At 40.7% G+C, this 25646-nt stretch overlaps 1 protein-coding gene across 1 annotated transcript in view; it reads left to right on the top strand.

Annotated features, from left to right (window-relative positions):
* Positions 1 to 16531: 16531 nt before the first annotated feature.
* Positions 16532 to 25646, top strand: part of CATSPERE (catsper channel auxiliary subunit epsilon) — a 134745-nt gene continuing 125630 nt past the window's right edge. The window contains exons 1-2 of the mRNA XM_065937129.1: positions 16532 to 16640; positions 25335 to 25383. Of these exons, the coding sequence (XP_065793201.1) occupies positions 16576 to 16640; positions 25335 to 25383 (114 nt within the window). The 5' untranslated portion in view covers positions 16532 to 16575. The remainder of the gene's footprint in view (positions 16641 to 25334; positions 25384 to 25646) is intronic.

Below are 25646 nucleotides of genomic sequence, written 5' to 3'. Positions count from 1 at the left end.
CACTAAGCAGAATGAAGTGGCCATGATGGGACGGGACAGGAAAAGAGATCCCCTAACTGTCCTCCTCACAGTTCAGATGTGTGCATGCTAAATCGCTTCAGTCATATCTGACTCTGTGAGACCCTATGGACTGCAGCCCACCAGACTCCTCTGTCCATGGGATTCTCCAGGCAAGGATAATGGAGTGGGTAGCCATGCCTTCCTCCAGGAGATCTTTCCCACCCAGGGCCTGAACCCGCATCTTACGTCTCCTGAATTGGCAGGTGGGTTCTTCACCACTAGGGCCACCCAGGATGCCTCACCGCTGAGGTTAAGACTGGGCTTTAGAAGTGGTTCTCGGGAGTGCCATGTGCCTCTCACGCCCTGCTCTCCAGTTCTACCTGGAGGAACTCAGCAGAAAGGGTCCTAGTGCCCGTGTCCCCACAGGAGAGAAGACCTTTCCTCCCCGCGGGGCAGGGCAAAAACTGGCAGGTATCCGCAGCTCTTCCCGAGCAGCTGATATTTGACAGGGAAGATGCTGTCAGCCATTCTGCCAGAGGCCACTACACTGTGTGGAAGGAGATCCCTATCCCGCGCTGGACTGGATCCAAGAGCTGGTGAGCAGACCATGTGCCCTTGGCACCTGCAGATCAATTCATTCTTCTTTTTTTTTTTCAATGCATTCTGAACAGTATTCTTGGAGTATATCCTGGAGAAGTCCATGCACAGAGTAGCTTGGCGGGCTACAGATCATGGGGTCACAAAGAGTCAGACACAACTGCATGACTAACACACACACTACCTCTTCTCTGGCCTGGAGTATGGACTGGGTGGAAGAAAGGGGACCCAAAGGCCCGTGACTGGCGCTGGTTTCTCTAGCCTGTCTGGCCACTCGGCTTCCTCTGGGGGAGCTGCATGTCCTGAGTGTGGATCCAGGGTTAGAAGCCTGAGAAACATGCTCTGCCTTGAGTCTGTGGGCTAGGGCTTCCCACCTTGCTGGTTCCTTGCTTTGCCAAGCCTGACGGTCTGATCCAAACCTGTTTTGGTCTTTTATTCATCTCTAGCCCCAGCAGATGGAAGGAAGCTGCCTCAGCAGTTCAGCTTGTTGTTCTTAGACTCCTAAGCAGGGCTTTCCAGCTGGGAGAGGCTCCTGTTTAGCTTTAGCTACTCTTCCAGCTTACTCTAACCCTTGCCTGAGGCCGAGAATACCAGGACTGAGGCCAGCTAGGAGCCAGTACATTGTCACTGGTCTTCTAGACTAGAGGGACTGTCCAGATATGCTTTCTGCTGCTCAGAGACAGAGGATTTGCTGGATATCTGAAGAATGGGATTCTGTGTGAAAGTAAAACGAAGTACTCACTAAGCTTAGAGCCTTCTTAAAAGGAGAATGTTTTTAGTTATCAATTTACATAAAGCCTAATTCTTTTATCTTTATCTTTTAAAAAATTTATTATATATTTGTTGTTGTCGTTCAGTTGCTCGTTCATGTCCCAACTCTTTGTGACCCCATGAACTGCAGCACCACCAACCTCAGTCCCACTCTCCTGCAACTAGGTGGCAAAGCCACAAAGCTGAGAGGGCTCAGCTCTCTGACTACAAATCCTGTGTCCACCTGACCCTCATCTCCCCTCTCCTCTTCATACACACAGTACTGCCCTTCGAGGTCCTCTCTCTCCCCAGAACTTCAAGCCCCTTCTAAGTATTCTCTTCTCACATCTCTAGAGGTGAAGCAATAGAGCATGAGAGAACTTTCTGGAGTGATGGAAATTTCTATATTTTTGGGGAGGTGGAATTTCTATATTTTGTTTGGTTTGATGGTTCTATAGGTATATACATTTGTCAAATCATTAGTTGTATATACAATAGTATGTATATACTTAAGTATAAATTATGCTTGAAAGTTTTGTGTTTAAGTACAGAAGTGAATACAGTTGTAGTTAGGTCACAATAGTTTTGTAGACAGGAAATCATTCTGTCAAGAGAAGAGGGCTGGGGAGAGATGATAATGCCATCTGCATCCCTAATAGTGTTATTTCCTGATCTTCTATAGCTTTGGGGGGAAACTGGCTCAGTATCCTGCTGATGGATTGGCTTTCTGTTGCTATGACAAGAAATCCATGTTGGAGTTTGCTATCTACCCAGCCTCTCAAGTGTCCAAAGCAGTTGGTAGCTCCATCCTTACCACCATTCCACCCTGAAGCACTTGGACTGTGTCTTCATGTAGACAATGAAGCTATCTATGGTATCTGTCACTGTAACCAGGACATCAAGTGCTCAACCTACATCCACCTCAACTGGCTCATAAGCCAGATTGTTCTTCAGTTGCCTCCTTGCATTTGGATAGTGCCCTCAATGTGAACCCCACAGAGTCCAAGACCAATCTGGCGCCTACCCCCACATCCACTTTCCCTTGGTGACCCACTCACATGTTGTCTCAGCTGAGAAAGACCATCATGAGCGGCTCTTGGTGTCAGGGGTTAGCAGTGTCTGCTCCAAAGCCCCCAATCAGATGGGTCAAGTGTGACCCTCACCACGGCAAACCATGTCCTGTTCTACCATGGAGATGTGGTACCCAAGCATGTGAATGCCGCCATTGCCACTCTGAAGACCAGGTGCATCATCTGGTTTGTGGACTGGTGTCCCATGTGTTTCAAAGCAAGTTGGGGGAAAAGGGAGGGATTAGCATGCTTTTTGTGTACCCACTGAGAGGTGAGATTCCTGTAGAACTTCAGGTACTAAGGATAGGAGAATCAGGCAAATAACAGCCTTAGAGGCTGTCTTTAACTTAATAGATCTCAACTTGTCTGGAACATCTGAAATAATTTTTGAAGTGCCAAAGAGCCTGTTAGACAAGAAGATCGATAAATTCTACTCTTAAAGGGGTCTCTAATAAGAAAGGAACTATTCTTCCAGGGTCTAACCATATATAGTTTTAGAGATCAGTGCATTAGTCAAAGTGCATAGCAGTAGCTAAGGGCTAAACTGGATGGCCCTTTCCAGCTCAGCTCAGATTCAAGGAGACTTCTCTTTAATGTATTTGAAAAACCCTTAGCCAGGTAGGAGGGCATACTTGTGCTCTCGAAGAGGAGGGAATCTCATGGGGCCAGGCTCTGCCTCTGGCAAGCCTGAGCGGAACCCAACCCAGCCCTCACCAGAGGAATAAGACTCATTCTCTTGACCTGGTTTTACCTGCTTTGATTTTCAGATATTCAACTCTAGCATATATAACTCAGAAATGTGCGTCTGCTTTTTTTTAGGTTCCAGTGAGCCTTGCGAGCTTTTTTTTAGGCTCCAGTGAGCCTTTCCAGGGGCTGCCTGGAAATGTTACTCATGGCCTTGCTTTGAGTTCAGGGAACTAGTTATTAGCATTAATCTAGGAACTAATCCCCAACATCTGTGAGCCCTGCTTGATTGACCCCAAGGAGGGATTTGCTGAGAGAATGGTGTCCTAGAGCCCATTAGTGTGGTGCCTGGGCCCATGGCTTTGACCCCTACCATGGCGCTGCATGCATTTAATAGAGGCTGTGGGCCTATGTGACTGTCAGTCTCCTGGTGATGGGTCTCTTTTTCTGGTTTCCCATTTTCCTCTATCATTGCAATTCCGAGTGTAGAAGTCTGACAGTCTCCTACTTGGTTTTCCCCCACTGTTACTCAATCCTTAGAGTCCCAAGAATACAAGGCCCTCAACCTACTTTATTGGGTTGTCTTAATTCCTTCAAAGCTCTAACATTGGCATATGTCTTTCTTATTGCCCCTCCTTCCTTCCATTTCAAGCAGCACAGGTCTCCCTAGTAATAACTGTTGACTTTAAAGCTATTCCTGGCAGACTCTTAACCTCCTGACTCCTCTAGGACTCAAAGGGCTTGGGTTTGAGGTGGAGTTAAGGAAGGGAAGGAGATTACGAAAATCTGCCTGGTGCCTCATGGATCTGGACCTATATGTATTTGGCAAGTACGTCTAGCCTGCTCTTCTGTTCTTTTTCTTATTTTTAACTTAAAAAATTATTTTCTTTCTTTTTTTTCTTTCTTAACTGATTTTTCTGGAATTATAAACTCTTCTCCCTTTTCTTTGTGTTTTTTAAAAGATCCAGAAGAATCTTTGTTAAATCTGTGCCTGGGCTCAGCTCTCTCCCTTGCTCCCATCTCCAAGCCCCAGACAGAGTCATCTCAAAAGCTTTTTCACTTACTTGTCTGCCTGTGGACTGGGAAGATTTTAACACAGTCTCTGCATGGTAGCCTTAGAGTAGCCAGAGTTCTTATATAGTAGCTCAGGGTTCCCAGAGAAAGTGTTTCAAGAGAAACTAGCAAGAATGGCCTGACCTTTTCTGACTTGGCCTGTCACTCCCACCACATTATGTTTTATCAAGGGAGTCATAGTGGCTGCCTGGGCTCAAGGGGAAAGGCATGGACTCTACCTCTTGGTGGAAGGACTGTCAAAGAATTTGTGGACATTTTAAAACCACTACAGGTACTTACGGGCAGTGGCAGGAGGGAATTATGAATAGATTACCAGAAGTTTTCTCTCTCTTGTAATAGTTTTTATTCTCATCTATAATATAGCATGCTTGTAAATTTTTCTATGATTATAATGTATTTTTACAAAGAGAAAAATATTTTCTTTTTAAAAGGGTACTGTTAACTGTTCTTGAAAAACCAAAAGGGTTTCTACTAAGACATCCATAACATGTCACTGTGTTGTGGTTTTTTACACAGCTCTAAGGAGCTATTTCAGGATTAGGCTGGGGTCCTAAAAACCAAGATAACCCACCTGGACAGGGCTCTAACTGGCAATTCTGGCTCCCAACCAAATGAATTAACTGCCTTATATTAAACATTAATTTCTTGATTTCCACCCCAATCTAGAAGGCCTCATTGTATTCCAAATGTTACATCCCGTAACCTGACCCTAACAAATGTCCTTGGCACTGCAATGAGTAAGTTAAGACCAGACACAGGCACGTACACAAGATCCATACACGGGGATATAAAGTCTGTGGGTCTAATTTACAGGTTTTCAACAAAAACAGAAACGTTGAGGAATAGAGGGAACCCTTTGAATAAATGGTTAATAACAGTCGGACAGTCACTCAGTTCAGTCGCTCAGTCGTGTCTGACCCCATGAACTGCAGCACACTAGGCTTCCCTGTCCATCACCGACTCCTGGAGCTTGCTCAAACTCACGTACATCCAACCATCTCATCCTCTGTCATCCCTTTCTCGTCCCAACTTCAATCTTTCCCAGCACCAGGGGCTTTTCAAATGAGTCAGTTCTTCACATCAGGTGGCCAAAGTATTGGAGTTTCAGCTTCAGCATCAGTCCTTCCAACGAATATTCAGGACTGATTTCCTTCAGGATGGACTGGTTGGATCTCCTTGCAGTCCAAGGGACTCTCAAGAGTCTTCTCCAGCATCACAGTTCAAAAGCATCAATTCTTCGGTGGTTAGCTTCTTTAGTCCAACTCTCACATCCATATATGACTACTGGAAAAAGCATAGCTTTGACTAGACAAACTTTTGTTGGCAAAGTAATATATCTGCTTTTTAATGTGCTGTCTAGGTTGGTCATAGCTTTTCTTCCAAGGAGCAAGTGTCTTTTAATTTCATAGCTGCAGTCACCATCTGCAGTGATTCTGGAGCACAAGAAAATAAAATCATTAGTCAGGTGAGACTGCAAAAATGGTTATTTTGCACTGTACATGGGAACAGTGCAAGGGAAGCTGGTGTTCCTTTGTTGGATGCTGCTGGAGGGCAAATGCTTAAGTAATTTTTGAGTTTTTATCCTTATATTTTACTCTGCTTACATTTAGTTTAGATATGACTTCACACCTACCATACAGAGGATAGGCCAGAAATATTTTTAGGGAAACATGTCCACGGAAAGTTACAGTTGATACTGAAATTCAGGTTTCCTGGTTCCTGAGTTTTGATTTTTATTTCTTTTTGCCTCTGCCTACTCCTATTTTCAATTAGGGTACTCATTTAAACATTAGTTGAGGCCAAAAAAAAAGTGACTAAAATGACCATATAACAGGAAGAGAGACTATCATATTTTTTTTATGTCCTCAGACGACATTTCAGAAGACACAGCAAAGGATAGTGTTCAGATACATGTTTTATTAAGCCAAGTGTTGGTAGGATGGGGAGTGGATTTGTTCTCGATTAGTGCTCCTTCTCTGTCAGCAATGCCTGCCTCTGTCAGGGACACCCTATAGACTACAGTATGGCCAAGAGTTCAGAAGTGCAAACTCCAAGGAATTTAATACACGCTAGCAGTTGGTGGCGCTAGTGGTAAAGAACCTGCCTGCCAATGGAGGAGACATAAGAGACGCTGGTTCGATCCATGTTCCGGAAAGATCCCCTGGAGAAGGGCATAGCAACCCACTCCAGTATTCCTACCTGGAGAATCCCATGGACAGAGGAGCCTGAAGGTTTACAGTCCATGGGTCACAAAGAGTTGGACATGACTGAAGCAACATGCATGCACAGCAGTTCTCATGGATATGCCTGCTAACATTTGGGGAGAGGCTTACTCATCCTGACCGAAGCATTTACCTTTTTTGGACTAATGTCAATCCAATATTTTTAAATTAAAAAAAATTACTTTTATTCTGACTGCCGACATCAGACTAGCATATTGAGGCCGTCCTATTTTATTAGAGTTTGAGGATGCATTAGCAGTGCATCATGAAGTGGGAAATAGCAAGTATATTGGCAGCAGCCCCAATGATGAGGAACAGAGTGATACCAAAACTTGCTGGCATTGTATTTTGTAGTATTCTGGGGGCAGCTAAATGTGTATGAGCCAACCATGTGGAAGAAATTTAAGGTATTGTGTGTATGTGTGTGTGTGTGATTAGTGGGTCCAAGGATCCTAGGATGACATTCCAAATTCTAGAACAACATTTTCCTTCTTAATGTTCCTTTTATAAGGCAAATCCAGCATATTCACAACAGTGATGGAATGGAGCAAAGCCAGATATCTTGTATTTATTCTTTTAATAAATATTTGAGTTCTCGTTTTGTGTCAGTTGCTGTTCCAGGCACTGGGAATATAGTAATGAACAGGAAAGGTAAGTTCCCTGTTTCCAGGGCCTTACTTTTTAGTGGAGGAAAATGGTAGAGAACTAAGCCAATAAACAAGAAGATCATTTCCAAGAATATTAAGTAAAATAAGGGAGTATCATAAAGAAACTCACAGGATGAAGAATATGCTTATAATATTGATTATAGTAATGCTTTATTGGTATATATACATGCCAGAACAAAATATATAAAATTGTACACTGTAAGTATGTGCAGCATATGTATCCATTATGCCTCAGTAAAGCCATTTTAAAAAATAAAAATACAGTGGGCAATGTGGAGGCTAATTCAGATTGTTTGTTGGGGAAACCCTCCTGAGGAGGTTACATTTGCACTGAATATCATGAAGGAGCTGACGTCACCAAGAACTGAGGGCCGAGCAGATTTATCTTGCTTGAAGAAGCCAAGAAGTCCAGTGTGGCTGGGGCAGAATGAGCCAGGGGGAGATTAGGAGCAGTTAGGGCCTTATGGACCGCATTAAGGATAACCATGAAGCCCACATTACCAGAGCAAGCAGTCAAAGCTCCTCTTTCATGTCTCTTAAGAATCAGGGCATGGACCAGAGGCAACACAGGAGCCTCTCAGCATCCTAGTCTTTAATTTAATGATAGGGTTCCTTGATTTATTTTCATTCCAAGAAACAGCTAGGGAACAGTGGAAAGTGTAAGTAGAATGAGGATGATGATATGACTGGGCCAGTTCAGTTTTTGTATTCTTGATATTCTCTTCACTGCAGCCTTTTCTGCCTTCCATGAGAAAGAAGCCAGCTCCGGCTGATGGCAGCAGTCCTGATGGTGACCTCCCCAGGAACACTGGCTGGTTGATGACATGTTCATCTTTCAGAACACAGGATTCACTAAGGTTGTGGGCAACAGGTTCCTGGTCTGTGTAGACTGTGAAATTGGATCAATTGGCTGCCATTGCCTCGATGACAAGAACAGTTTCTATGTATCCCTGGAATGGGTTTTCCATGACTAACCAAGGAGAAGAGAATCAGCTCCACACTCATTTGTAAAAGCTGCTCCTTGCAAGAACTGGCATTTAACTGGTATAACTCTTCAGCTGCTGCCTTTTCTGTGTTACTATAAATTATGAGTATCAAGATGTCTGGTTGAACACAGAGGGCTAATTCTGCTTCTTTAAAGCCTCAAGTGCATGCCTCTTGCTTAGTTTGCCTTGCATCACAACATTTCCCAATTTCCCTCCCACCTCCTCAGTTTGGGGACCTATTCTCCTGCCTAGGATTCTGCCTGAACTCTCTTTTACCCGGGAGCTCCCTCGTTTCTTACTCTAAAACTGCTACAGTCAACCTTTTAGCCACAGTGGCATATAAAAAATGATGCTCATGTGCTAATAATTGAAACGCCACCTTTTTCTCTCTCATTCAAGAAAGCATCAGAGTGTTTAAGAATGACTCTTTCATATGACTGACTTTATCTACAGTCATTTATTCTTTTTAAAAGTAAAGCATTAACAAACTTCAGTATTTAACCGCTAATCAGAAACATATTACCTTGGACACACCCCTAACATCATGTTCAAGAGCCTCTACTCCAGGTTGACTGTAACTTTTTATTGTGAAGATGAGCATGTGAAGATGTGAAGATTTTCTTCCCATCAAATCTTTTTTTTTTAACTTAATTTTTTAAAAAAAAGTTTTGGCTGTGCCGGGTCTTTGTTGCTGCAAGCAGGCTTTCTCTTATGGCGAGTGGGGGCTACTCTTTGTTGAAGTGTTTGGGCTGCTCACTGGGGTGGCTTCCCTTATTGTGGAGTGGGCTCTGGGGGGAATGGGCCTCAAAAGTTGCAACTCCCGGGTTCTAGAGCACCCTCAGGAGTTGTGGTACATGGGCTTAGCTGCCACATGGCACGTGGGATCTTTCTGGCCCAGGGATCAAACCTATGTCTTCTGTATTGGCAGGTGGATTCTTTACCACTGAGCCACCAGTGAAGCCCTCAAATCTTGATATGGTTTCTCTTTAGGTTAGCTCCTTACTGCCCTATCTGATAAGTTGAGAATCAAATTTTCAACCCTATCTGGCAGCAACCCCAAGGAAAATTCAGCCCTGGTCACTTTCCCAGGATTTCTTGTAATCAGAGTAGAGAGTGTGGGATATAGAAGGGATAGGTGTTTGCCATATTACATATATAAGTTTGTCTTATTCAGACAAGTAACTCTTCATTTGCTCTTAGGAAAGACTCCTTTAATGGATCGTGTCATCATTTACTGAGCCTACCAACAATGGTCCTCTCTGAGTTTTGGTTCAGTTCTCTGTATCAATTCAGAGTACAAACTTTCTGTCAAATGCCTCTCTTTATAGCAGTGGGGTTGCTCTAACAATTTGATGTTAGCATCAGTTTGATGTTCAATATTATTTTCAGTTGTTTTGTCTTTTCTTTTCGGAAGTGACTCACCATCTTAGAGGGAATCTATATAATCAGGTTTCAGGTATCCTTCCATCATCCCTACGTCTAAGATTCAAGAAACCTAGAACTGAAATGAGGACTAAACAGAGACCTTACAATCTGCGGTCCATTCCTTGCATCTGTTTTCTGATTGCTTTCTCGTTCCTCTCCAAAGAACTTACACTGAAGACTCCCCAATTAAAATATGGGCCTTTTGCAAAAATTCCCCTGGAAAGGTGACTTCCTTCCCCAATCAGGCACAAATATCTCTAGTAGAAAATGAGAGAACTGTTGTCCTTGATTATGGTATTTGCAGGAAAACAAACAAACAAACTGAGAATTATCCATGTCAGAAGCAGCAAGACCAAGTAGATGCCTCTGGGGGCATATGGTTTCTCATATCACAAGCCAAAACCTAGGCAAAGCATTTTTTAAAATTAGGATTTGACTTTTCCTTCCTTTTTTAAAAACACTGAGGTTAAAAAAAAAAACACGGAGGTAAATACACATTCATTTAAATGAGTATAAATATAAAATGGGTAAAGATATGTTTTTAATCACTCGCATTTCCACCATCCAGAGACTGCCAATGGCAACATGATATATATCCTTCTCAGTGTTTTTCTATATGTACTGTATATAAACATGTATGGTCTTTTAAAACAAATATGAGATCACACTCTTTTATAACTTGCATTTTCCATTTAACAAAATACTGACTTCCCTTGTTTGTAGATGGATGGTCTTCCCTGGTGGCTCAGATGGTAAAGAATCTGCCTGCAGTGCAGGAGACCCGGGTTTGATCCCTGGGTCAGGAAGATCCCCTGGAGAAGGAAATGGCAACCCACTCCAGTATTCTTGGCTGAAGAATCCTATGGACAGAGGAGCCTGATAGGCTACAGTCCAGAGGTGGTGAAGAGTTGGACACGACTGATCAATTAATACTTTTCATGTCTGTAGATATCCATTTCTTTTCAGTATTTCATTGTATTTCTGTACTATAATTTATTTAAACAATCCACTGTTAGATTGTCTCCAGTTTGTAATAAACAATGTGATATCACAAGCAATGTTAGAGCTAAATCTGTTTAAAGTGAAGTTGCTCAGTTGTGTCCGACTCTCTGGGACCCCATGGACTGCCTACCAGTTTCCTCCATCCATGAGATTTTCCAAGCAAGGATACTGGAGTGGGTTGCCATCTCACTCTTAATTATTTCCTAAACTACATCATTAAAAGTGAGTTGCGGGGTATGCACATTTTCAAGGCTTTGCTGTATTGACAATATTCCTCAAAAACTGCTGTGCTAATTTATTCTCCTCCAGCATTTCTGGAGCATTAAATAAGACAGCATTTCTCTGAACCTTTCCTAACACTGTGCATTTATTATGACTAAAAGAATATATTGCCACTTTGATTCAAAAAATATCATCTCACTGTTTAATTGGATTTATTTTATTTCTAATGAAAAGTTGTATACTTGTTGGTCATTATATTATTTTTTTGAAAATTACTAAACATTATTATTCAGTAGCCAAAAACACCAAGTTGTTATTCTGCTTTTAGTTTTATATGAGAGAAATAAAGGCATTTAAGCAGTGGAAATTAGATTCCTGCAAGTCCCTGGGAAGAATATATAATCTGGAAAAGCAGAAGAGAGCTGAAACCTGAAACTTGGGGTTTATCTTGAGATCTGTCAACGAATTAATTAGTCACTTAGTTCTGCTATAAAGTGAGACTGTCATCTCTTCATTCCCCTCACATACAATAGCCTCTCAATAAAGATGTGTGAATCAGTTAGCTGCTATTTGCTGTAGGTAGATAGAGGTAACCCATGCTTGCTGCTGTAAGTATAAAAGCCTGCAGTTACTATTGAGGACAGCAATTGATTTTTCCAAGGCCTGATTGTTTCTACAAAATTCTTTTTTTTAACAGGGAATCAAAGATGAACAATGGTGTACTGACGTTTTACATATTGTTACCATGTTGTATATGAATGAGGCTACTCAGGTAACTCTAACATATAACTAATGAGGACTTCTGCTCTTGTAAGAATGGATAGGAAAATTGGGCTGACTGTCCCACTTAAGGCAACTAGAAAGGGTGGGAAAATATATTAAAAATCCATAGGCATCAGAGAGCACATGAGTATTTTTCTAAGAATTAATAACCAAAAAAAAAAAAGAAGAAGAAGAATTAATAGACTAGGATCACCGAGGAGATTGAGGCCCTAGGAGGTGGACTTAATGTTTTGGGTCACTGCACTCATCAAACTTGATGAGTTTCCTGCACTCATCAAACTTGAAGGAAGCAGTTCAGAGGCTGATGGGTATTTTGACAGCCTTCCAAAAGTAGGGGACAGAGCCTGTCTAAGAGGAGTAGACCTGGTGAATGCCCCTCACTTTGGTTTGAAGCCCTCTATACCCCAGGAATAGGGGTGAACCAGAAGTAGGAAAGAGAAAGGCTTTCCTAGGGGATTGCAGTTCAGCTTCCAGTTATCCCAATCACTGCAAATGGTGACTGCAGCCATGAAATTAAAAGACGCTTACTCCTTGGAAAAAAAGTTATGACCAACCTAGACAGCATATTAAAAAGCAGAGACATTACATTGCCTACAAAGGTCCATCTAATCAAAACTATGGTTTTTCCAGTGTCATGTATGGATGTGAGAGTTGGACTATAAAGAAAGCTAATTGATGCTTTTGAATTGTGGTGTTGGAGAAGACTCTTGAGAGTCCCTTGGACTGCAAGGAGATTCAACCAGTCCATCCTAGAGGAAATCAGTCCTAAATATTCATTGGAAGGACTGATGCTGAAGCTGAAACTCCAATACTCTGGCCACCTGATGCGAAGAGCTGACTCATTTGAAAAGGCCCTGATGCAGAGAAAGATTGAAGGTGGGAGGAGAAGGAGACAACAGAGGATGAGATGGTTGGATGGCATCACCGACTCAATGGACATGAGTTTGAGTAAGCTCCAAGAGTTGGTGATGGACAGGGAGGCCTGGCGTGCTGCAGTTCATGGGGTTGCAAAGTGTCGGGCATGACTGAGTGACTGAACTGAACTGCAGGCATGACTGAGTGACTGAACTGAACTGATCCTTGAGTGGGAGCTTCCTCAAACCCTTGGCATAATCAATCAAAAACCCTCTCTAGATGAAAATAATCATCCTAAACTTGAAATTGTTTCTACAAACAATTTTGTTACTGTAATATCTTGAATACAATAAAATATAATCAGGCATATGAAACAATGAAAAACCAGAAAAAAGACAATGGGAACAGTTCCATAAAGGATGGTGACATGGAAGTTTTCAGACATAGATTATAAAGTAACTCCTTTTTCTGTTCAAGGAGATATACACAGTTTGGAAATTTCAGCAGATACCTGAATGTGTGAAAAAACAAGTGAATTCTAGAATTTTTTAAAAAATCCAATAACCAAAATTAAGAATTCAATGGAATTCATAACTAACAGATATGTAAGACTGCAACCCAAAACCTTATACAACATTACTGAGAAAAATTAAAAGAAAATAAATTTATTAAATTTATTGGGTCATAAAACTGCAGTCCACAGACAAAATCCATTCAAAACAGCTTCTGATTTATTGAGATTCAGGAGTCTGCAAAAAGTTCTCACCTTTTAAAATGGCTATATAAGTGTCTACATAATAGCCTCAGTTTTTCCTCTAAGAGACAAAGCCTGAAATATGTGTTATCTGGTCTTTTAGGAAAAAAGTTTGCCTACTACTGGCTAATATTGTAAAGATGTCAACTTTTCTCCAAATTGAGATATAAATCTAATAAAATCTCAATAAAACCCCAACTTTTTTTTTTTTGCAAAATTAATCAAACTGATTCTAAAAACTATATGAAAATGCAAAGGACTAAGAATAGCCAAAGAAATCATGGAGAAAAACAAGAGGGGAGGATTCCTCTATTAGATATCACAACTTGTCACACAAATAGATGAAAGACTAACAGAACAAAATAGTTCAGAAATAGACCCACATATATGGATGCTTGATTCATGACAAAGTGGGAGTAATGATTTTGGCATAAGGAGGGCTTATGCAATGCTGATAATATTTCACTTTTAAAAATTTTCATAGTGATTATGTAACAAATTGTTAAGCATCGTACACATCTTTTGTGCACTTTCCTGAATATATGTTTTTATAATAAAATGGATTTTAGAAAAATGTAACCAATGAATGATCCTATTAAAAAAAAAAAGGCTCCTCTTCCTAAACATTAGATTCTTAGATCCTTCAAAATTAGATTACATTTCTTGTCTATTATCTACTAAACCTATATACATTTAAAAACTAAACCCTTGATTCTGCTTGCTCACCTCCAAGAAAGGTAAGTTCTGGAAGTGTAGGGACCAAGAATATTCTGTTTACTACTATATGTTTTATGCCTGGCTTAATATCTGCCGCATTTTAATAGTTTGATGAATACTTGTTAAGGGAATTCAAACTTCATTGGATGTTATGCTATTTAATTAAAAGCATTCTAATTAAAAATATTAAAAGTATTCATGGAAATTTTAAATGTGGAGCTAGAGATTAGAGTGAATTATATTTCTGATGCAGGAATAGTGGGTTCAAAATTAGGTATTGCACTTTTTTCTAATGCTGTTTGACAAAGACATGAAAACAGACATGGTAGAAGGTCATGCAGAGTGTACATCAATGTGGCCATGATTTTGGCTAAGTCCTCTGAGGGTAAGAAAATAAAGGTGTTAACATCAGTGGTGCCAATCTTTCAATTCAATGATCAAGGATTCCTGAATGTGTCTGAATGTCAGAATTTAGGGTTAAGTGACAGAAGTGTCCACTAAAACTCATTTCATGTCTGTTGAAATGTATTTTGCTTCATATGGAAACAATGTTATCCATGAGTAGTTTGTAGCCTATGACATAAACTATATGAACCCCAAACACAAGATTATAACAATTCTCATTTGATATGCTAGGAATATATCCTCTGTCACAATTAGTGCAGGGTCCCTAGTGACCCCAGACAATCTATTTCAGATTAGCGGCCAGCACGGAACTATGACCTAGGAGAGCTAGTGAGGATATGAAATGTGGGCTGGAGACTTATGGCTGTAAGGAGGTGAGGGGGGAGTGATCAGTTCCCACAGGTTTATACGTTATCTTTCCCTCCTACTTTGTCCTGAACAAGCTCTGGTATGAGATGTGAAATAGGAGTTGGGTGGCTATGGGAGTTCCGTTTTAGGGAGAAGTTGCCCCAGTCAAAGGGGAGGTAAAGTTCAAGATAAAAAACAATAGGACTTTCAACAGAAAGTGAGCTCACCCAACTTGGGCAACTATAATAAGGTAACCACCAGTTGTAAGTAATCAGTCATTTGAAAGCAGGTACTGCCTGTACAGCCTTGGCACTGGCTCAAGAACGAATAGCTGAGGCATGGTCCTGGTGTCTCTCTGTTTACCTTGATTCTTTGCTGCTGCAAGAACAGGATATTCTTGTTCCCACAAAGCCACTCCATCTTATTTTGTGCGCTGCCCCCCAGCTCACTCCTCTTGCCAAGCAATTCCATGTCATTTAATTGCTATGTGGTGAGGAAAATAGTATATATATCGAAAGGATGCAGACTTATCAGATTTTTTAGATTGCTTCCAAATTAGAGTTAACCATGGACCTTTCCTTCTGAGTTTTGATGTGTCTACAACAGTGCTGGAGTTGAGATGTGAAAATAAAGGGGGGGTGTGTATGAAAATAAATAAAGGAAACGTCATCTTAAATGGAGTCAGGAAGTCTTGAAAAGGGAGCTCTCACCCACTTGCCACTTGTTGCAGTCTGCATAACCAGCAGCAAGAAGGAAGATAAGACTATTACTTTTCTTCTGGTATAAGGGAAGATATTTTTCACAGAGCAATTTTATCTCTTGCTTTTAAGAAAAAGGAAGACTACTCCCTGACCTACCGGCAATGCACTACCACTTACACCCAAAGAGAAACTGCATAACATCCGACCCTGGCTCTTCTCCAGTGAACATTTGTTCAAAACAACTCAAGCATTTTCTCCTAAAACCTAATAAAAGCAGGTACCTTCTCCTTTGTTCTCCAAATTTGTCTCTGATTCACCAAAGTTTGCCTGTCCCAAATTGCAATTCTCTGCTATTCCCAAATAAACCCATTTTGCTGATAAAATAATTAGCTGCTTCATTTTTGTGTTTGACGATACCTACTGCTGACCAAATCCTCTTTCAACTGCAACACATATTAACTATGACATCTAGTTCTGATATAAATTTGATTCGCAAGAAACTGGGAATAAAATCGCATAAAATGTAGTATCTCTCAAATCATTTGTATATAGATAGTCACATTCTCTAATAGTCCCTGGAACAAATTTTACAACTTTTATTCAGTGATTCATTAAGTCAGTAAACACTGAGAACCTACTAGAAAACAGGATTATGCTGGGCACGATAAAATAAAGACGACTAAAGATACAACTGTCGTCCTCAAGGATGTAAATTATTTGGGGTACAAGTAAACAGATTATAACACTATGTGATAGCTTTGTTGTTTATTTTGGCTTTACTACAAGATTGCAAATCCCTTTGCAAATCAGAATGCTATCCTATTTCTTTGTACTCAAGTGCACGAGGTCGTGTTGGGCATAAAGCAGATGTTCAATAAGCACACGTTACTATTCATTTCTGTTCAATTTTAAAATCACTTGTCGAGTGCCTGCTTCCTGTAACAGAGAGGGTACTGCTAGGTATGTAACAGCTATTGCAGTGATTAAGTGCTGTCACAATAAAGATTTGGGCTAAACGATACACTAGCTTAAAAGTTTCACCTTTATCCAATCAATTCCCATTTTCCTAAGTGGTTATGCTACTTCATTCCATAAAAGCACAGTGTTGCTTTTCCTAAACTCTGATTTATATTTTCTCCTCCAGTAACTAACGGGAGCCTCGGCCTCTGCGCGCAATTGCACGCATGCGCACACGCCAGCTCCTGGCGAAGAGCGGCCGCCTCGCCCCGCCCCGCCCCGCCCCCGCGGGCCGCGAGCACCTCCAGCCTCCGGCGCCCCTGGCGCGGCTGTTGGGTAGTGGCGAGCCGGCGCCATGTCCGCCTCAGGAGTGGCGGTGCTGCTGTTCTGGCTGAGCTGTTGCGGCTCGGCCCTGTGGAGGTAGAGAGACGCCAGTCGCGGGAGGGGGCGTCCCTGGGGCTGGGCTGGCGGGGCCATATCCCTGCGCCTTAGCGTCGCGGGGCCTGGCGCCCCGGTGGACCGCAGCCTCGTTCCTCAGTTCTGGCGCCAACACCGGCTCCCCGCCGCCGGTTCACTGTTTTCAGGGAATGAGGGCGGGAAACGAGGGCACGCATTGGAGAAGGGAATGGCAACCAAATGGCAACCACTTCAGTCTTCTTGCCTGGGAAATCTCATGGACACAGGAGCCTGATGGGTTATAGTCCATGGGGTCGCAAACAGTCGGACACGACCTAGCGACTAAACAACAAACAACAACAAGTTAGGGTTTAGCTGTCTCCTCAAGTTCCCGCCGTAGTTTCGCGTTACTTTCCCGTGTCGGCTTCCTGGATGGCGGATCCCGCTCTGAATCCTTTTGCCAGAGAGCACAGAGAGCACCGGAAAGTCTCCCCCAGGAATGAGAGTGGGGGCGCTTCACTAAGCTTCACTAGGTAGTTGATGGTTTATGTTAGGCAGTTTGGTTGAATGATTTGTGAGAGGGTGTTTTAAAAATGTGCACAAAGTAAGAATATGTAATTCCCGCAGAAAGTGGGTTGATAATGAAGAAGGAAAATTTTAAAGTTCTGAGGGATCCTCCATGTAAGTTTTTTGGTCAGCATTAGGTGGCTGCTGGATTGGAAAGTGTATCAAAATATTTTACATTTTCATCACAGGTTAAAATACAGATGAAAGTGAAAGTGAAGTCGCTCAGTCGTGTCCGACTCTGCGACCCCATGGACTGCAGGGAGAGCCATGAGGCCCTCCGTCCATGGGATTTTCCAGGCAAGAGTACTGGAGTGGATTGCCATTTCCTTCTCCAGGGGATCTTCCCGACCCAGGGATCGAACCCGGGAGTCCCGCATTGTAGGCAGACGCTTTTATCGTCTGAGCCACCAAAAATACAGATAGTTAACCGGAAAAAATCACATTTTGTGAATCTTCTATTTATTACCTTCTAACTCAGGTGGCGCTAGTGGTAAAGAACCTGCCTGCTAACGCAGGAGACGTAGAAGACGCGGGTTCTAACCCTGGGTTGGGAAGATAGCCCTGGAGGAGGACCTGGCAACCCACTCCAATATTCTTGCCTGGAGAATCCCGTGGACAGAGGAGCCTGGCAGACTACAGTCCACAGGGTCGCACAGAGTCAGACATGACTGAAGCGACTTAGTGCACAGTGCAACATTAAAATGTAAGGATACCAACAATAAAACTATTATAGAGGTTTCAGAGCGAAGGGATCCTTGCATCTCAGTGAACAGAGGGAGAAGTCAAATAGAGTAAATGTGGTTGGAAAGTCATTGAAGTACTGAGATCAAATTAAAACATAGCATTCTGACAACTCTAAAAATTAATATTCTTTACAAAATGAAATAATAAAATCTATCTCATGGTGTTGTGAGGCATGAAAACCATGATATATTTCAAACTTTTAACACATGTATCAATAAATTATGGTAGTTGATATTATTTAGGTTCACCTGTGAGCGAAGGGAGTTTATAATGTTTGCTATGTTGTGCACCAGAGATCACCAAGCTTTAGTGTAAAGGATTAGATATTAAATATTTGAGGCTTTTCAAGCAGTGCTGTCTGTTTTAGCTACTCTGCCATAGTAGGGGACAACAGTAATAAACAGTGGTAAACAAATAGTGTGACTGTGTACAAATAAAAGTCCTTTTACAAAACACAAATGGAATTTGGCCCAAAGAACATAGTTTTTCAATTGCTGGTGTACATTCATAATTGAAGGAAATGCTCAGTTTAAATTAGGGATTAGAGAAGACAAAAAAAGTTTGGTGTTTTTTTTTTTCGTGGTAGACTCCCTGAATTTGAGTTCTTAATAAGGTGTGCTTTTAAAGGAGAAGCTTTCTTGAACTTAATGGATTTTTATTTTATTGTTAGCCTTTTGGAAGGGGGAGTTGAGAAATCCAGGGTAGATGTTTTTATTTAAGAATCTTTTCCTGCCCCTAGTTCTAAGAGGTATTTATCTAAACTTTTTACCACTGTTACCAAACTTGGGTCTGCTTGCTGGAGCTCAGTAAAGTCAATTTGCTGACACTGGGTTTTTATGAGGAAAGTTAGGGTTTATTCCAAGGGCAAGGAGAATGGGTGGCTAATGCTCAAAAGACCTGAGCTCCCCAATGGATTTCAGGGAAGAGTTTTAAAAGACAGTTTGAGGGGACAGGTCTCAGGATATACGATTAGCTTGGACAGAGTTCTCTCACTGGTTGATGGTGAAGTAACAGGGTGTATTTTGGGAATCTCAATAATCACACTTCTGGCTCCATCCGGTGGTCAGCATGCAGCTCACTTCTGCTTCTGGTTGGGGTTTTAGTATCTGCAAAACAACTCGGTAATGTGCATTAGACTCTTATCTATGGCTTTCAGAGAGGAACTGAAGATTCTGTGACTGCTATATGGCTGATCTGTTATTTAAATTGTTAGCTGCTCTCAAGGACCAACTGCTGTTTTTTGTTACTACACGTTCACATTCTTTCATTTTTATTTTTTAAAATTTATTTATTTTAAATGAAACAAAAATGAATATTTTTAATGATAAAAGGTACAATTCACAAAGAAGAAAGACATCATCAACCATTAGACACCTTAACCAAGAAACAAAGATACATAAAGCAAAAACCAGAAGAAATATAAGGGAAAAGAAAAAAATATATAATCATAGTAAGACATATTAGCATTTCTCTGAGAATATTTTATCAAGAGCTGAAAAAATAAGAATAGGAGCATCTTGAATGATGGCATTAATAATTGAAATGTAATAAATTTATATTTAATTTATATTAATTGTATCATGCACAAATATATTTAAAATTTTGTATCTCATATGTTATTAGATATCCATAGGACATTTAGAAAAACTGGCAAAAAGATAAACATTACTAAATTTAACACACTAAAATTCTTTTATGTGTGTGCATGATTCAGTTATACATATGCACATGTTATTTTTGAAATTATTTTCCAGTATAGATTATTACAAGATATTGATTATAGTTCCCTATGCTATACAGTAAACCTTTGTTGCATATCTACTTTTTTAAATTAGAAATCTAGCATTCTGTTCATACTCAGTTAAACAAGTGGAATCAATATGTCAAAAATTTTTTAGTTAGGCAAAAATAATCATGAGTTTTCTAAAATGTTAATATATATTATATATATGTATACAAAAGCTTTTATACTACACTCGATAAAGGCTTGAGAAAAAACATCCATTAAAAAAAGAATAGATGGTGAAATTGGAAAACAAGCTAAATGAAATGGGAGCACTGAATATGGAATAATAAAAGTGAAACAAACTAGATAAAAAATCTTCATATACTCCCATTGTTTTTAAACATGGCTGCTCAATAGAAACATATCTGGAGCACTGGCAAAAAAAAAAAAAGCAACACTTGGGCATTCATAGTTTTCAAAAAATTCTAAGATAATTCTGATATGCATACGGACTTTAAAAAGTGATTACAGGTTTTTCTATTAAATGATAGTTTTGGTGATATAGAATTCTATAATTTTTCTGTTGACCAATCATGATACAATGTTGTTAAGTGAGTAATAGTTACATAATCACAATAGTAAAATATGTTTATCAGTTTTCACAATCAATAGCCAGACAAAAAATAAAAGATAATTACAATTGCAAGCCATAATGGGAACATGATTAGCCTGACAATATGAAATAATTACACACAATTTGGGGGGGTGGGTCAAGCAGAATAATATGGTAAGTGAAAGTGCATACATGCACATGTTTTCACCTCCCCAGCCAGACTATGTCTTTTGGTTGGTGCATTTAATTCATTTACATTTAAGGTAATTATCGATACGTGTGATCCTGTTACTGTTTTCTTTATTGTTTTGGGTTTTATTTTCAGTAGGTCTTTTCCTTCTCTTGTGTTTCCTGCCTAGAGGAGTTCCTTTAGCATTTGTTGTAAAGCTGGTTTGGTGATGCTGAATTCTTTTAACTTTGTTTGTCTGGAAATCTTTTGATTTCTCCATCAAATCTGGAGAGTCTTGCTGGGTAGAGTATTCTTGGTTGTAGTTTCTTACTTTTCATCACTTTAAATATATCATGCCATTCCTCTCTGGCTTGTAGTTTCTGTTGAGAAATCAGCTGATAGCCTGATATGAGTTCCCTTGTATGTTATTTGTTATTTTTTCCTTGTTGCTTTTAATATTTTATCTCTGTCTTTAGTCTTTGTCAGTTTGATTACAGTGTTGCTCTCTGTGCTTCCTGGATTTGGTTGATTATTTCCTTTCCCGTATTAGGGAAGTTTTTAGCCATTACCTCTTCAAATATTTTCTCAGGTCCTTTCTCTCTCTTCTCCTTCTGGGACCCCTATAATGTGAATGCTCCTGCGTTTAATGTTGTTTTAGAGGGCCGTCTTCATTTCTTTTCATTCTTTTTTCTATATTCTGTTCTGTGGCAGTGATTGCCACCATTCTGTCCTCCAGGTCATTTATCTGTGCTTCTGCCTCAGTTATTCTACTATGGATTCCTTCTAGAGTATTATTCATCTCTTTTTGTTATTTAGTTCTTGTAGGTCTTTGGTAACACTTCTTGCATCTTCTCAATCTTTGCCTCCATTCTTTTCCTGAGATCCTGAATCATATTCACTATCATTATTCTGATCTCTTTTTCTGGAAGGTTGCCTATCTCTATCTTAGTTCTTTTTTCTAGGTTTTATCTTGTCACTTCATCTGGGAGGTAACTTTCTGCTGTTTCATGCTGATTAACTTTCTGTAATGTGGTTTTGTTTTATCTCCTGTGGGATTGTGGTTCTTGCTTGAAAAACTGGGTCTTGCTCTCTTGGGCAGGGCCTTGCTCAGTTCAGTTCAGTTCAGTCGCTCAGTCATGTCCACCTCTTTGCGACCCCATGAATTGCAGCATGCCAGGCCTCCCTGTCCATCACAAACTCTAGAGTTTACTCAAACTCATGTCCATCGAGTCGGTGATGCCATCCAGCCATCTCATCCACTGTCATCCCCTTCTCCTCCTGCGCCCAATCCCTCCCAGCATCAGGGTCTTTTCCAATGAGTCAGCTCTTCGCATGAGGTAGCCGAAGTACTGGAGGTTCAGCTTCAGCATCAGTCCTTCCAATGAACACCCAGGACTAATTTCCTTTAGGATGGACTGGCTGGATCTCCTTGCAGTCCCAGGGACTCTCAAGAGTCTTCTCCAACACCACAGTTCAAAAGGATCAGTTGTTCAGTGCTTAGCTTTCTTCACAGTCTAACTCTCACATCCATACATGACCACTGGAAAAACCATAGCCTTAACCAGACGAACCTTTGTTGGCAAAGTAATGTCTCTGCTTTTTAATATGCTATCTAGGTTGGTCATAACTTTCCGTCCAAGGAGTAAGTGTCTTTTAATTTCATGGCTGCAGTCACCATCTGCAGTGATTTTGGAGCCCAAAAAATAAAGTTTGACACTGTTTCCACTATCTCCCCATCTATTTTCCATGAAGTGATGGGACCAGATGCCATGATCTTAGTTTTCTGAATGTTAAGCTTTAAGCCAACATTTTTACGCTCCTCTTTCACTTTCATCAAGAGGCTTTTTAGTTCCTCTTCACTTTCTGCTATAAGGGTGGTGTCATCTGCATATCTGAGGTTATTGATATTTCTCCTGGCAATCTTGATTCCAGCTTGTGCTTCTTCCAGCCCAGCGTTTCTCATGATGTACTCTGCATATAAGTCAAATAAGCAGGGTGACAATATACAGCCTTGACGTACTCCTTTCCTATTTGGAACCAGTGTGTTGTTCCATGTCCAGTTCTAACTATTGCTTACTGATTTGCATACAGGTTTCTCAAGAGGCAGGTTAGGTGGTCTGATATTCCCATCTCTTGAAGAATTGTTCACAGTTTATTGTGATCCACACAGTGAAAGGCTTTGGCGTAGTCAATAAAGCAGAAATAGATGTTTTTCTGGAACTCTCTTGCTTTTTCGGTGATCCAGCGAATGTTGGCAATTTGACTCTGGTTCCTCTGCCTTTTCTAAAACCAGCTTGAACATCTGGAAGTTCATGGTTCACGTATTGCTGAAGCCTGGCTTGGAGAATTTTGAGTATTACTTTACTAGCCTGTGAGATGAGTGCAATTGTGCGGTAGTTTGAGCATTCTTTGGGATTGCCTTTCTTAGGGATTGGAATGAAAACTGACCTTTTCCAGTTCTGTGGCCACTGCTGAGTTTTCCAAATTTGCTGGCATATTGAGTGCAGCACTTTCACAGCATCATCTTTCAGATTTGAAATAGTTCAACTGGAATTCCATCACCTCCACTAGCTTTGTTCGTAGTGGTGCTTTCCAAGACCCACTTGACTTCACATTCCAGGATGTCTGGCTCTAGGTGAGTGATCACACAATTGTGATGATCTGGGTCATGAAGATCTGTTTTGTACAGTTCTTCTTTGTATTCTTGCCATCTCTTCTTAATATCTTCTGCTTCTGTTAGGTCCATACCATTTCTGTCCTTTATCGAACCCATCTTTGCATGAAATGTTCCTTTGGTATCTAATTTTCTTGAAAAGATCTCTAGTCTTTCCCATTCTGTTGTTTTCCTCTATTTGCATTGATCGCTGAGGAAGGCTTTCTTATCTCTCCTTGCCGTTCTTTGGAACTCTGCATTCAAATGGGAATATCATTCCTTTTCTCCTTTGCTTTTCACTTCTCTTCTTTTCACAGCTATTTGTAAGGCCTTCTCAGACAACCATTTTGCCTTTTTGCATTTCTTTTCCATGGGGATGATCTTGATCCTTGTCTTCTGTACACTGTCCATGGTATCAGGCTCAGTAAAGCTTTAATCCAGTTATCTGTCGATGGGTGGGGTTACACTCCCTCCCTGGTATTTTTTTGTCGTGAGATGACTCAGCTCTGGGGTCTGGGGCTCTATGGTCAGGGTTAATGGCAACCTCCAAGAGAGTTTACATCAAAGGGGACCTTCCCAGACAACTGCTGCCAGTCCCATCCCTGTGGTGAGTCCTTGCTGACCCATGACCCACAGGAGACCCTTCAACAGTAGCAGGTAGTTTTGGTTTAGTTTCCTGTGGAGTCAACTGCTCCTTGCTTTGAATCTTGGTGCATGCAAGGTTTTTCTTATGCCCTCCAAACCTGGAAACTCTTGTTTCCCCCAGTCCTGTGGAAGTCTTGTAATCAAATCCTGCTGGCCTTCAAGGTCGGATTCCCTGAGGATTCCCAGTCCCTTTGTCAGGTTCCCAGGCTGGGAAGCCTAACGTGGGGTTCCAAACGTTCATAGCAATGGGAGAACTTCTTTGGTATTATTGTTCTCCAGTTTGTGGGTCACCACCCAGCGGGTATGAGATTTGATTTTATCGTGATTGTGGCCCTCCTACCATCTTGCTGTGGCTTCTTTGTCTTTGGACGTGGGGTATTTGTTTTTGGTAGGTTCCAGCATCCTCCTGTTGATGATTGTTCAAAAAGTAGTTGTGATTTTGGTTCTCTCGCAGAAGGAGATGAGCGCATGTCCTTTTATTCCACCATCTTGAACTGGAAATTCTCTTTCATTAATTCTTCAGCCAGCCTTTTGAGACGGAGAGGAGACATGGAGACTAAACCTTTTCAATAAATGAGGCAAAGCAGAGGACATAGGGGACAGAGATCTGTTTCAGGAAGACCCCGTAGGGCCCTGCTTGGTGGTCAAACTCATTCAATACCCAGTGATGCCATCCAACAGTCCATCCTCTGTCATCCCCTTCTCCTCTTGCCTTCAATCATTTCCATCCTCAGGGTCTTTTCCAGTGAGTTGGCACTGTACAAATGAGGCTACTTTTTTTTTTTTTTTTTTGAGGCTACTTTTGAATAAAATATATTATTAGAAGCAATTTTACTTGTTTTTTCTTGCTTTTTTAGTGTGACCACCAGAAAAATTTCAATTATATAGGTGACTCATATTGTATTTTTATTGTCTATATTTCATATAGACAGAAATTAAAGTACCCTGAGTAATAGAAATGATAATCACTATAACTCACAAAAATTTGCTCTTTATTTCAGTGTTTCAAATAAGAATTACTGTGTTTTTTTTCTTTCAATCTGTATTCATTCTATTTGAACTGAGTTTATATGTGAAGGAGTTAGAGCCAATATTCTTCAACAGTTTTTATTCTAAAACAAAAACAAGATGCAAAAGTATTTACTTCTCACTATTGTGTCTTGAGATACTAAGTAACCTTGAACACACCTTGAGTTGGGGGTTGATGTCACTGATGTACCCAGTTTTAGCTCTGACTACACTTTCTAAGAAGGAGCTTGAGCAGAAATGTAAAGCTCATGGCAGCCCACAAGGGTTAGGCTTGCTCTGGCCATATATTGTTGTTTAGTCATTCAATTGTGTCTGACTCTTTACAACCCCATGGATTGTAACCCATCTGGCTGCTCTTTCCCTGGGATTTCCTAGGCAAGAATACTGTAGTGAGTTGCCATTTCCTTCTTCAGGGGATCTGCCCGGTCCAGGGATCAAATGCCTGTCTCCTGCATTGGCAAACAAATTCTTTCCTGATGAGCCACCAGGGGAGCTCTTGACCATGTATTAAAATCCGTTTTATTTGGAGGAGACGTAGTTTTAATATTCACATTTGACATTTTCCTCTGCAGGTATTACAGTAACAGCCCAAACTATGATATTTTTAGTACCAGAAGTACTGTAAGTATTTAATTTTTTTAAACTATAGTTAAGTATTAATATTTTTGACTTCACAGCAGAGAGCAACGTTAATCATACTCAGGTGCACGGTGCAGTATCATTCTTTTATTTCCTCATCTTCTTTATCTTCCTAATATATTTCCCTCCTCTAATAAATACCTTGAAATCTGTATCTAGCAAAAAATAGGTCGTGTTGTTTCGATGTTTTTGTAATTTAACATTCACAAAATGGTGTTATGATACAGATAGGATGACCATATAAT

Source organism: Muntiacus reevesi, chromosome 5 (genome assembly GCF_963930625.1).
Source record: "Muntiacus reevesi chromosome 5, mMunRee1.1, whole genome shotgun sequence".
Taxonomy (NCBI): Eukaryota; Metazoa; Chordata; class Mammalia; order Artiodactyla; family Cervidae; genus Muntiacus; species Muntiacus reevesi.
The sequence above is the reverse complement of the archived record's forward strand: the minus strand, read 5'-3'. Positions and strand labels throughout refer to the sequence as shown.